The sequence below is a fragment of the Nerophis lumbriciformis genome, linkage group LG34, assembly GCF_033978685.3.
Source record: "Nerophis lumbriciformis linkage group LG34, RoL_Nlum_v2.1, whole genome shotgun sequence".
NCBI lineage: Eukaryota > Metazoa > Chordata > Actinopteri > Syngnathiformes > Syngnathidae > Nerophis > Nerophis lumbriciformis.
The window spans coordinates 15,587,804-15,601,259 of NC_084581.2; the positions used below are offsets into that span (position 1 = coordinate 15,587,804).

The 13,456-nt window shown below is 45.1% G+C and overlaps 1 protein-coding gene across 1 annotated transcript in view; it reads left to right on the plus strand.

Moving 5' to 3' along the window:
- The first annotated feature begins 897 nt into the window (after window positions 1-897).
- The window catches only part of adcy3b (adenylate cyclase 3b), an 88,176-nt gene continuing 75,617 nt past the window's right edge, over window positions 898-13,456 (plus strand). The window contains exons 1-2 of the mRNA XM_061929922.2: window positions 898-1,061; window positions 5,011-5,075. Of these exons, the coding sequence (XP_061785906.2) occupies window positions 5,058-5,075 (18 nt within the window). The 5' untranslated portion in view covers window positions 898-1,061; window positions 5,011-5,057. The remainder of the gene's footprint in view (window positions 1,062-5,010; window positions 5,076-13,456) is intronic.

The following is a 13,456-nucleotide window of genomic DNA, read 5'->3' on the forward strand; positions in this document are numbered from 1 at the left end:
TTGCTTGTTGAAGGAAAATCTATACTGCTATATATGCTGGACACTGACTACTCTTAAAAGTACAGCATTGATCCACATAGATGTGTGTCGTGTTTTACATAGAGCTCGCGACTGGATGACCAGACGTCTACAAATAGAAGCTGAAATGCGGCCAGTTTTAGAAGATCTCTTCCTCCAATGAAATCAAGGCTGCGGTGGTTGACAAAATGTTTCCTGGAACGTGGGCCTGACATTTGGCCCTGCAGTCAGAGGCCATGCGAGGCTGCGCTCTCAGGACATGAATGGGAAGAGATTGAGCTTCCATGTTATACAACTTGTGTCTCAAGCATGTTTGATCTTTCTAATTCATCTCATTCCTTGCTTCATTGTCATCCCCTCTAGAGATTTGAGGTGACAATAAAGAAAAGCGCCGTTTGTTCATTTCACAGCGGAAAATGCTGATCTGTCACTTGAATGAAAGATGCGGACATTCCAGACATGGGAAGTTGGGACAAATGTGTGACTTGGCCATTTTTCACTGGCCTCAAAATAAATGTTGTGGGAAACTTGATTTTTGTTTGTGCTTGTGCATATGGACTAAAGCTTATGGAGAATAAGTTGTCTGATAAATCAACATTTCATTAAACATACCCTAAACCTAAGGCCTTAACCAGGCCTATTAAACTGGACAGACCGCGAGCCACATTCGGCCAGCTCAAGTTTTTAATTTGGCCCACAGAACATCACCTAAATAGGCTTGATGAAAGCATTAAAACTAGGGTTGATTATGTATGCAGTACTCCCGCCATCTGCAGGGGGCGACAGCGTAGCATATGTGTCACTGTGAAGCAGCAGTAGGTTCAGTAGAAGAAGACGACTCATTCAACCCTGAAAAAAAAATCGAAATAAATTGCAAAAATCGGACTTTTAACAACAACAATGAATGTTCTACCCCGAGCAAGTGCTCGAGTCATTGTTTTCTGTCGGACCTTTTAAGCGACGGACACACTGATCCAGACAAGTAGCAACAATGGTAGAAATCCCAGCGTGGAAGCTTCATCACAAAACTTGGTGAAACATTTGTAAGTAGATATAATTTGTGCATAAAGATATTTAGTTTGTTTTGTGTTGAAATTGATGACTTCGTGGTGTATTTTGTATTCGTTGTTTCTTGTCTGAGAGAAAAGATCCAACCTCGTTTAATACATGTAGTGATACATTTGACCGATGGAGGGCGACAACGCTAATCGTGATAAGTCACATATAATGTTTGGTGTGTAAATGTGTCATTTTTCAACTTTTATATTTTATTGTGTGAATATATTAACACTAAACTTTCTATTGTATATGTAAAATGCACAATGGCCATTACTTATGTAAAATACACAATGGATGTTTTTTTTTTGTTATGTTTATGTTATGTTTGTATTTTCAGTCTTACAAGCCTAAATTAAGGAAGTGTAAAGAAATAAAACTAAGTAAGGAAAACAATTCAAAAGAAGGAACATCCATCCTCAACAAAAACTAAAGCGTTCTTTTCTTCATACTGTTAACTAGCTGCACACGCTGGATACGAGGAGTGAGGGCAAAATAATTAATTTATGGACAGAGCTGTTTGAAAGCCAATGTGTTTATTTGGCAATTAAGTAAACACAGTCTCAAAGAAATATAACCTGCGGAGGCACTTTCTGACGAAACATCCAGAAGAAGCTGCTTTTATGCCCAATCATAAATGGTAAATGATGAATGGGTTGTACTTGTATAGCGCTTTTCTACCTTCAAGGTACTCAAAGCGCTTTGACACTACTTCCACATTTACCCATTCACACACACATTCACACACTGATGGAGGGAGCTGCCATGCAAGGCGCTAACCAGCACCCATCAGGAGCAAGGGTGAAGTGTCTTGCTCAGGACACAACAGACATGACGAGGTTGGTACTAGGTGGGGATTGAACCAGGGACCCTCGGGTCGCGCACGGCCATTCTTCCACTGCGCCACGCCGTCCAATCATGGCACCTACCTGTTCCCAATCAGCCTGTTCACCTGTGGGATGTTCCACATAAGTGTTGGATGAGCATTCCTCAACTTTCTCAGTCTGTTTTGCCACTTGTGCCAGCTTTTTTGAAACATATTGCAGGCATCAAATTCCAAATGAGCTGAAATTTGCAAAAAAATAACAAAGTTAACAAAGCCCTTGGGCTCCTGAAACTGTGGCCCTCTTCATTATGTAGTTAAATAGCCCTAGAATATACCACTACAACATTTTTTTGTCTTACAGTGGATTTTTATTGTTTGAGTGGATATATTTAAGATGGAAATTACACAAAAATATGTAAATAAATAAATATTTTTGCCATTTTAGGGACAGATAATCTTATGCACCATCTCGTGGTAATCAACCATGAATTTAGCCTGTGTGAAATATTTGGTAGATTCAACTGGTGTTAAAATATTACAAATAATACAAATAACACATTAATTATGCTATAATCTTGCTTCCTTCCAGCTAAATTACACTATACCCATTCACACCCACACCCATAAATTGACTTTACTTTCAATCATTTTGAGCTCAACTTGGATTTTAAATGTGTTAAAGCAGGGTTGTCAAATTCAAATATAGAGTGGGCCAAAATTTAAAACTGAACAAAGCCGCAGGCCAAGGTTGAACAAATTAACCTTTTAATAGGGACCCAAACAAGTTTTGCGTTGAATATTGAACAAGCAAGGCTTATATAACTTTATAGTGACATGCAAAATCGAGTTTCAAATAATAATAATAATAATTAAAAAATATCAATGGCATATCAAATACAATTTAAATAGAAATTGAATGCCTCTTTTATATTTGCAGCCTTCTGAGGTAAATATCAACATTAACTTTTTCCACAGGCTAATACATTTGAAAATAAAATAACAATGAATAAACCAACCATTCAGGACTTTAAACTGCTCAGTTTGCAACACACTGATCTAATCTGATGTGCCCAAGCCAGATACCTGCCATCTTTTCTTGGATGCCAGTTCATTAATGTCGGGGCTCAGGCTTTGAGCTGAGGCAACCTTCATTATCAAACGAAGGTGTTCATCAGTCATTATATCTCGTAGTCCACCCGGACCACAGTCTTGGGGTCGTGCTTTAAAGGGACTGCCTTTAACGTCCTCTGCGAGCTGTCGTCACGTCCGCTTTTCATCCATTTTAACAACGTGCCGGCCCAGTCACAAGATATGTGCGGCTTCTGTTGATCAACAGCGATACACCTTAAACTGAGGGTGGCCGTATAAACAACTTTAACACTGTTAGAAATATACGCCACACTGTGAACCCACACAAAACAAGAATGACAAACACATTTTGGGAGAACATCCGCACCGTAACACAACATAAACACAACAGAACAAATACCAGAACCGTTTGCAGTACTAACTCTTCCGGGACGCTACAAAATACACCCCCGCTACCACCAAAATGTGTGTGTGAATGGGTGAATGTGGAAATACTGTCAAAGCGCTTTGAGTACCTTGAAGGTAGAAAAGTGCTGTACAAGTATAACCCATTTATCATTCTTGTTTGGTGTGGGTTTACAGTGTGGCGTATATTTCTAACAGTGTTAAAGTTGTTTATACGGCCACCCTCAGTGTAACCTGTATCGCTGTTGATCAAGCATGCGTTGCATTTACTTGTGTGTGCGTGCAGAAGCCGCACATATTATGTGACTGGGCCAGCACTCGTTCGACTGGGTGAAAAGCGGACGTGACGATTTTCGGGAGGAGCAATGAAATTTGGGAGTCGCCCGGGAGGGTTGGCAAGTATCAGAATTAGCGGTGAATGCGGTGTTACCGCGGCACCGCCACTGTATATAATCGGCAGGCCAGCTCTAAAGTTAATTTTATATCGCCTCAAGGGCCAAGTGAAATTACACGGGGGGCCAATTATGGCCCGCGGGCCAGAGTTTGACACCCATGTGTTAAAGCAATGATATTTTACAGAAAATGTCTACCAAATATTTGCAAATTTTGCCAATTGAGCTTGTAGGTTAATTGTCATTAAATAAAAACTATTAGTGAGTATTCGGAAATAGAACAAATGTAATTTAAAGCAACATAAAATGTAATTGAACTTACTGCAGTTTAAAAAGCAAACTTTTTTCACAAAACTGCTTTTTTTCCCTAAAACTATAATCAGTGTTGTTGTTTTCTACAAAGACCAGTCATAAAAAAATAACAGTTCTTCAAGTAACACACAAGTTCTTGATTAATTACAGTACATTACTTTTTGTTCAATTCTGGTAACAACAGACGCTTTGTTGCGGTACTTGTGGAAAAAATAAATTAGCATGACGTGCTGTTAGCCGGTGTCAAATATTTGCTTGGTCATTATAGCCAGCTGTCTCTCACTGAGTCACCACACTAAAGAACACACACATATAAGACGTAAGAGGACACTTGCAACCTAAACCTAAACCATACACTAAAATACCAACTAATACTCAATGTTAAATGCAAATTCTTAGTGCTAGTTTAATAGTAATAAGTCAACCCTTTGCATCATCCAATGTTACATTACATGGACTTATGGGACGTGAGGTTGGATAAAGGCCAAAACAAACATTACTCCTTGTGACAAAGTGGTGACGCATTAGTACAGACTCCTCCACCTAACGATGATGACGATGCGCTCTGCTAAACTTTACAGCCCCGAGCCAACTGCTAGATATTTTTATCTTAGCGCAGCAGAATGTAGATAAACACATAGCATTTACCCTACACATCACCCATCTAAAGCCGACAAACCTTTCCTGGCAACAGCGCTCCCATCACATTATAACCCCACAATTACTGACTAACCACAGTGTACTTACTGTAACTTACGCTATGTGTGTCAGCAGGAGAAAGTGCACAGAGTATGTTGTTGAATGTTGAGGAATCCCCACGTACTGCTTATTAAAACTCTGTTTCCAGCATCAGTTATCTTAAGATGTCTTTAAAGCTGAGTGGTTTTAATTCATTTTAGTTTTACTTTACAGTGGCTCCTGTCGTGGTGTTGCTGGCGGCGTGACCACAGGTTGCAGAGATGGACGTTGGTGTGCAGGTAAAACAAAAAAAGTATTTTTATCAGGGAAAAAGCAGGAACAAAAAAGTTGTAGTAGCAAACAAACCACTCGTGCGTATAGCAGTGCTTCCCAATTATTTTCTCTCACGACCCCCTAGGGGCACAGAAATTAATGCAACCCCCCCAAATGTATTTATACACTATATTGCCAAAAGTATTTGACCACCTGCCTTGACTCACATATGAACTTGAAGTGCCATCCCATTCCTAACCCATAGGGTTCAATATGATGTCGGTCCATCTTTTGCAGCTATTACATCCTATGACAGTTCCACGCTGGAAATCACTGAGCTCCTGAGAGCGGCCCATTCTTTCACAAATGTTTGTAGAAACAGGCTCCATGCCTAAGTGCTTGATTTTATACACCTGTGGCGGGGCCAAGTGATTAGGACACCTGATTCTGATCATTTGGATGGGTGGCCAAATACTTTTGGCAATATAGTGTATGTACAATACACTGTCCATTTCTTTGCCCCTGTTAGTTCTGTACACGTCTTTCTGTGTCCCTTCTACTCTTACAGGGAGCCTGTTGATTAGATTGAGCACTGCTGCCACCTAACTGCAGGCGTGTGCATTGTTGTAACATGAATACTAGAGTGTAGACAATACACCCCAAGGGGGTCCCTACCCACCATTTGAGGAACCCCGGCAATACAACATACATCCGCAATGGCGATTGAACCAAGGGAGCAAGGTGGAACCAAATAGAACTAATTACTAATGAAGAACAGGTGAGCTTGAAAGTACAGGAACATGAAGCAAAGGTGCTGCAAAACAAAGACATCAAACAAGAAATAGAGGCAATAAAAGAGCACCAAGACAAGAAATCAGGCAAACAAAGGGCAGGAAGAACACTGTGCCATGATCGTGACAGTACCTCGGTTTTTGTTCCAGACCAATTTTTCCCCATAAAAATCATGTAAATCCAATTAATTATTCTACAGAATAATTAGAGTTGTACATTCAGACAACAGTGTGAAATACATAAAAATTAGGAATTAAATGTGTAAATAACAATTTAGCCTACTCAGTGGCCTTGTGGCTAGAGTGTCTGCCCTGAGATCGGTAGGTCGTGAGTTCAAACCCCAACCGAATCATACCAAACGAGGGGATGGGTCAAATGCAGAGGGTAATTTCACCACACCTAGTGTGTGTGTGTGACTACCAGTGGTACTTTAACTTTTTACTTTTATAACATTTAATATTACCTTTGTGGCGGTGCAGTGGGAGAAGAAGACGGCAGTGAGGCAGTGACGTTGTTAGCTGTCAGCGTATTTATTGACAGCTTGTAGTGTGCGTGAGGTGTGTGTGTAATCCAAATATATTTAGTGTGACTATGTGTGGTATTTATATGAGAGTGGTTACCAGTGGGTGTTGAGGGTGCGTGTTGAGATCGAGGCGGAAGTCCAAAGAGGGCAAAGCCGGCTCGGAAGTCGAAAGACAGACGTATGGTCAAGGACTGGAGCGAGGCGTCGTGGTCAGTGGGCAGGCGTGAGGTCGAAGTCCAGAGAGGCAAGAGGAAGTCCAGAGAAGCAAGAGGAAGTCCAGAGGGGATCCAGAGAGACGAGACACACTCCTCGACAACGAGGAAGGGCGACGGGAAGCTAGAGAACGACACAACACGAGAGACAATGAACACGACAGGGAGGGAACACAGAGAGAGGAATATCACTTGTGAGAAGGCTGAAGACGTGTTGGCTTACTGTACGGGTACGAGAAGCTACGTTCTGGCACTGGATCTCAAGACGCACTGGCTTATGAAGGCAGGTTGCTCATCACGGGCAGGTGTGTTGATTGCAGATTTCTTGCAGCCGCGCGGAGGCGCAACCGCAGCCGAGAGGGAACGCCTGCAGAGCGCGCAGCAGGATGAGAGACAGCGGGAGTGTGACCCATAACAGGACACCCCCCTCCCCCTTATGCGAGACTCCCGGCGAGCTTCGAGGTACTTCAGGGTGAGCCTGTAAAATTCGTCAATAAGGGAGGGGTCGGCGAAGTAAGAGGCCGGCACCCAGGATCTATCCTCCACATCCCTCCCAGTCCACAAGGTAGACACATTCCCTCCCCTGTCGCCGGACCCTAAGAATCTCCTTTACAGTCCAGACTCAGTTACCGTCCTTGAGGACCTTAGGAGGAGGGGGAGCAGGGGCTGGGGGGGACAAATAACTGCTAGCTACCGGCTTGACCTGCGAGATGTGAAAAACAGGGTGAGTTCTCATTGATTGTGGAAGATCCAAACGTACCGCGGCTGGGTTGATCTTGAATCTGACGGAATATGGTCCAACGTAACATGGTGCCAACTTCTGGGAGTAGATTGGGAGGTGGAGGTCCTTGGCCCGTAGCAGCACCTGGTGGTCTGGGGCCGGGATGCGCCGCCGGTTGGCGTTGCGACGCATCTTCTCTGAAGCCTTTAATAGGGCAGCGTGGGCGGACCTCCACACTCTGCGGCAGCGCCTCAGGTGGGCTCGGGTAGAGGGCACTGCCGCTTTGATCTCCTGAGAGGGACACAGGGGGGATTGAGATCCCAGAGAGCATTAGAATGGGGACATACCCGTGGCTGCGCAGGTCATGGTGTTGAAGGAGTATCCCACCCAGGGAACAAATTTACTCCAAGAGTTGGGCGGTTGAGCAGCCATACAGCGCAGCATGGCGTCCATCCCCTGGTTGGCCCTCTCCGCTTGGCCATTGCTCTGGGGGTGGTAGTCAGGCTGACCGTGGCCCCGACCCCCTTGCAGAAGGCTGGCCAGACCCGGGAAATGAATTGGGGGCCACGATCAGACACAATGTCCATGGGAATCCTGTGGATTCTGACCACATGCTGAACGAGCAGGTCAGTGGTCTCGGCCGAGGATGGGAGCTTGGGCAAGTTCGAAGTGGGCAGCCTTGGAGAATCTGTTGACGATAGTGAGGATCATGGTGTTACTCTTAGAGATAGGAAGTCCAGTGATGAAGTCGAGTTTCTGGTAGTTGATGCAGGGTCGTAGGGACCCATCCTTCTTGCTGACGAAGAATAATCCTGCAGCTACCAGGGATTTGGAGGGAGTGATAATGCCAGAAGCGAGTGAGTCCGTGATGTAATCTGACATGGCCTTTTTCTCGGGTATGGATAGGTTGTAGAGACGGCTTGAAGGAAGGACTGCGTCAGACACAAGATCGATGGCACAATCGTAAGGTCTGTGCGGGGGTAGGGATAATGTCTATGCCTTGCTGAATACGGCTGCAATATCATGGTAGACTGTGGGGACTCCAGATAGGTCCGATGGGGATGACACCAGTTTAGGATTCCCCGAGATGGATGCTGGTGCCCTGAGACAGTTGGCATGGCAAGCCGTGCTCCAGGCTAGGATTTTCCCTGAAATCCAGGAAATCGGAAGGTCGTGCTGGCGTAGCCACGAGCGGCCAAGGACTAGCGGAGTGACGGGGGCGTTGAGGATCAACAGACTGATTTGCTCAGTATGGTTGCCCGAAAGGGTTTGAGTGACCAGTGCTGTACGGTATAATGGGTCCAAGGGGTTGTCCGTCCAAGGCCTGAGCTGGCAAGGACGTGTCCACGGGCAGAAGCTCAATCCCGGCTTAGAGGGCAAATTCACGGTCCATGAAACTTTCATCTGCTCCTGAGTCCAAATATGCCCCCACCTTCAGACTCTTCGAGCTCCATGACAGTGTAACGGGGTAGAGAATGCCGGGGTCATTGTCATTATGACCCTGGTCATTGTGGCTCACTAGTACTCCCCTTACTAGCGAGCCTGATCTTTTGGTCGTGTAGGACATGTCTGGATCACATGTCCCGCACAACCGCAATAGAGGCAGAGGCGCTGCCAGAACCTCCTCTCACGTCCCTCCGTGGCTAGGCGTGTCCTGCCCAGCTGTATGGGTTCCTCCGCTCTTGTTGGTGCGGGGAAAAAGCCAGAATGGTCCGCCAAGTAGGCCCCTTCGACCCGACCTCTGGAAGCAGTAGGGGCGTAAGAAGTGGTCCGAGTCTCCCATGCCGGAGTTCTGGCCCTCTCGCGGACTGCTTGTCTTCGTTCCGCAGCCCGCTCCTTGAGTCTTTGGTCCATGAGCAGGACCAGCTTGATGAGGTTGTGGTAGGTGGCAGGACGGTCTCGTAGTAGTCCGTTCTTGATCTTGTCGTTGAGACCCTGATGGTAGGCGCTCAGCAACGCCTTGTTGTCCCATCCACTATCGGCTGCCAGGGTGCGGAACTCGAGGGTATAGTCGGCGACAGAGCGAGAGCCTTGCTTGATGGAGTGAAGACTTGAGGCGGCGTCTCCTCCATCGGCGGGGTGGTGAAACACCGCCCGGAACTCCGAGCGAAAAGAGGTGAAGTTCGTGCTAAGACCCTGGTTGCGGTCGACTGCTGCCGTGGCCCACTGGAGGGCCCTTCCGGTCAAGAGTGAAGTCCAGAGGGGATCCAGGCAGACGAGACACACAGCTGGAGTAAGCTGGAGAATGACACAACACGAGAGACAATGAACACGACGGGGAGGGAACACAGAGAGAGGAATAGCACATGCAAGAAGGCTGGAGACGTGTTGGCTTACTGTACGGGTACAAGAAGCTACGTTCTGACACTGGATCTCAAGACACGCTGGCTTATAAAGGCAGGTGTGTTGATTGCAGATTGCTTGCAGCCGCGCGAAGGGGCAACCGCAGCCGAGAGGGAACGCCCGTCGGAGTGGCCTGCGGTGCGCTCAGCAGGATTAGATGCAGCAGGAGTGTGACCCATAACAACCTTTATCTTTATCTGAGACTCTTGTTGGCAAAGACAGTGATGAGTAGAGAAATTAACAGTGCTCCTCCCCCTTCTTTGTCAAAGTGCTGGCATTTGCAACTCGGATTCCATTCATCCATTTTCTACCGCTTGTCCCTTCGGGGGACTGCGGGGGGTTCATGGTGGTTTATTTTGCAGTACAAAGCACAAAGGCTGAGTCAACAAGGCGTAGGAATCTTTGTTTGGACACTCGATTCTGGACAAATACTAGTTAGTTACCCTGCAATGTTTGGGCGTTAACGTAACGATAACCAAGACGGTGAACAAAAAAAAATGTTTTTATTGAAAACCGATTCATAAGTGAAGTGAATTATATTTATCTATATCTAAATCGCTTTACGTAGTAAAACCCATTATCTACATCCTTAAGCTACATTTAAACCAGTGTGGGTGGCACTGGGAGCAGGTGGGAAAGTGTCTTGCCCAAGGACACAACAGCAGTGACTAGGATGGCAGAATCGGCGGTCGAACCTAGATCCCTGAAGTTGCTGGCACGGCCGTTCCACCAATCCAGCGACGCCGCCCCAAGAAGGGTGTGGCATAAGCGGTACCATTCTAGTGTGTGTGTTTTTTTGTCAATTACAACAACTTGAAAGTCACCCAGCGTCACAGAGTGGATTGTGTTTGACTTTTGAGACTCCACTTCTATTAAAATGTCATCAAAAATTGAGGTGGATTTGCAGACAGCAAAAGGAAAGGAGAAGGCGGAGGGCGGGGGGATTGAATTATTGAATATAAAGGAAAAGCATGGCGGGGACGTGACATGGTTTATTTATCTTTCGAGAGCAAAGTCAAACAATGACAGTCGGACACAATCGAATACTTTTTGTTCCCTCAAACGAGATTTGAACTGTCGACCTGTGACCTTTTTGATCATGTGATTGTGGCACTACAGTGTTTATGCCCTGATTGAAGCTATAATGCTAAAATACTAGATGAGTCTGTGAGACGTGCACGCAATAACATGCTCCGTGCATGTCTATGCCGCCGTAAGAGATGCCAACATCACTTCCAGGGAACTTCTAGCTTCTGCTGAGCAACCTTCTTCTGAAACTTGAGCACCAACATTGACATTATCTTTGATGACAAGATCTTACCAGAGAACCTTTGGGGGGGAGGACTCCTCCGTGTGCATCCTCGCCTTGAACTCACGGGGGTGTCGACCTCAGAAAGCCCCTCGTAGTGGTCAGCGTCCCTCAAGCTGCCAGTTGGGATCACATGCCATTCGTCGGGGGGAGGGGGATCTGGTGACAGAAGTTTTTGGCTCACAAGATAGTCCATGCTAAAAGGAGATCATGTCGAGGCCTAGTAGGAGTTATGGCGGGGGGGAAGGAACTTTTATCTCCCATTGAAGAAGTTAAGTGCTTCTTACTTATTGTGCTTTTATCTGCTCTTGATTGAATATTGTTTAAATGATCATCCCATTAGGGTGCGCTTGATTCTTGATAGGTTGACAATCTTTGACATTCATTTTGTATAGACATCAACATCTCGAGCTGCTTTTCAGCAAACACTTTTATCACACTTCATCTTCTACAGTGACAAGACGGGAAAAGGATGTCGGGACGAGCAGGGTTGGTTGTCTCACACTTTGTGATTTGCTCTTCATCAACACATCTTTCAAACTTAAAGGGGAACTGCTCGTTCCGAATCATTACGAGGGCAAAAATGATATTTTTTTAATGCATTCTAAATATTAAATACTGCGATGAGGTGGCGACTTGTCCAGGGTGTACCCCGCCTTCCGCCCGATTGTAGCTGAGATAGGCTCCAGTGCCCCCCGCGACCCCAAAGGGAATAAGCGGTAGAAAATGGATGGATGGATAAATATTAAATAAACGTCAATAAAAGTCTGCTTACAGCGGAGCCAATGGGAGCTCCTTTATTTTGCCTGTAAAACAAGAAAAATAACCATTCAAAAAGCGCCAACAATACCCGAATGTTAGTGATATATAAGCACTAACGCAGATTAACTATATATTGCGGCGTCGTGATCACTTCCGTGTGTACCTATGTTTACATCATCAAGTGGTCTGTTGCTTCCTTGCTCCTTGGAAGTTTATTATAGATAGTACACCATGCCTCTCACCTGGACAGAAGAAGTCTGAGTAGGTATTCCGACAAGTCGGTGCACTTTGACAGCCATTTAGGACCCGCAAATGGCCAGAAAATCACGAAAAGATGCTTGGTCTTTATTGTATTTTTGGCTCCTGAAGATGAATCAGTCAGTCATTTCCCATAATATCGATTAGTTTTTCAGTAATGGGTAGATAACTAACTGTACTTGGAACTTTACTTTCCATCGCCAGCTTCGATATGTCGCCTCCTCTAGGTGTGACGTCATCTACAGAACTGGAGCCTATTACATAAATGAATGTAAAACTAATATTTTGATCACTTAATTGCACATTTTTGTCCCCCTGGCCCATGATTACTTTAAAATTGATATGGTTAACGATGAGCAAAAAATAAATATAACAGAATCGACATTTCCAGACTTCCCTGCTCTTCCATCTCTTCTTCCCTAGACACTATAGCCGATGTTTCCTCATGCTCTTTCAGCATTTCTTCAAGCATCAGTAGAAGATGACGCAAAATTGAATACTCTATCAGATTGTCTTCTTTTTATCTCGGGTCTGCTCTTTTTCTACGTTTTCCCGTAGGTTCTGACTCAGTTTTTCTCAATTAAAGGTGCTTCTGATTTTCGGGATCACATTTGGCTTGAGTCTTAATGTTTCAACATCGAAACGCTGACAAAAACCCTTCTTCTTCTTATTAAGATGTGCAGTTTATTTGCCGCAATGAAGGTGATAATTATTAATTTAGGGGAGTAGCTCCACATCGTGTAAGCACATACGCAGTTAGCTGCTAGCTGCTTGCGTCAGATGGCGTCCAAAAATAAATAGGGTTCAGCTTTTGTGACCGGCATTAAAAGTCATTCGGTCGAAACTGATCCATGGCCGATTGATCGACGCATCCCTAGTATGACTACGGATGATGTTTGTTAAGAAATTATCGAGTACGAGCCCATTATCGAATCCTCTTATCGAACCGATTCCTTATCGAATCTCTTATCGAATCCAGATAGGTTGTTGTGTGTGCACTGAGTTCCAGAAGCCGTAGATGTTATATGACTGGGCCGGCACGCTGTTTATATGGAGAAAAAGCGGACGTGACTGAGGACAGCTTGCGGCCGTTATAGGGTGAAGGTTTCAGGTGAGAGAGGACGCTAAAGGTTCGCCCCCAGTGAGCATATAGTGCTGTTATGTACATTGTAAATAAAAAAATTGCCGACAAACACATCACCAACATGGATGAGGTGCCGCTCACTTTAGACATTTCAGCACACTGTGGAGAAGAAGGGGACCAGCACGGTACGCACAACAGGGCAAGAGAAGTCGACTTTTACTGTTGTGCTAGCTTGCAATGCTAATGGACAACGAGACTGACTTTGAAAATTATGAGAGGGAATCTGGCGTGTTTGATGGAGAACTTGCCCAGCTGTTCATTTGGGACACAGAAGATGAGGACTTTGATGGATTTGTGGATGAGGATTGATCAAAAAATAATGTGAGTACATTGATAAATACTT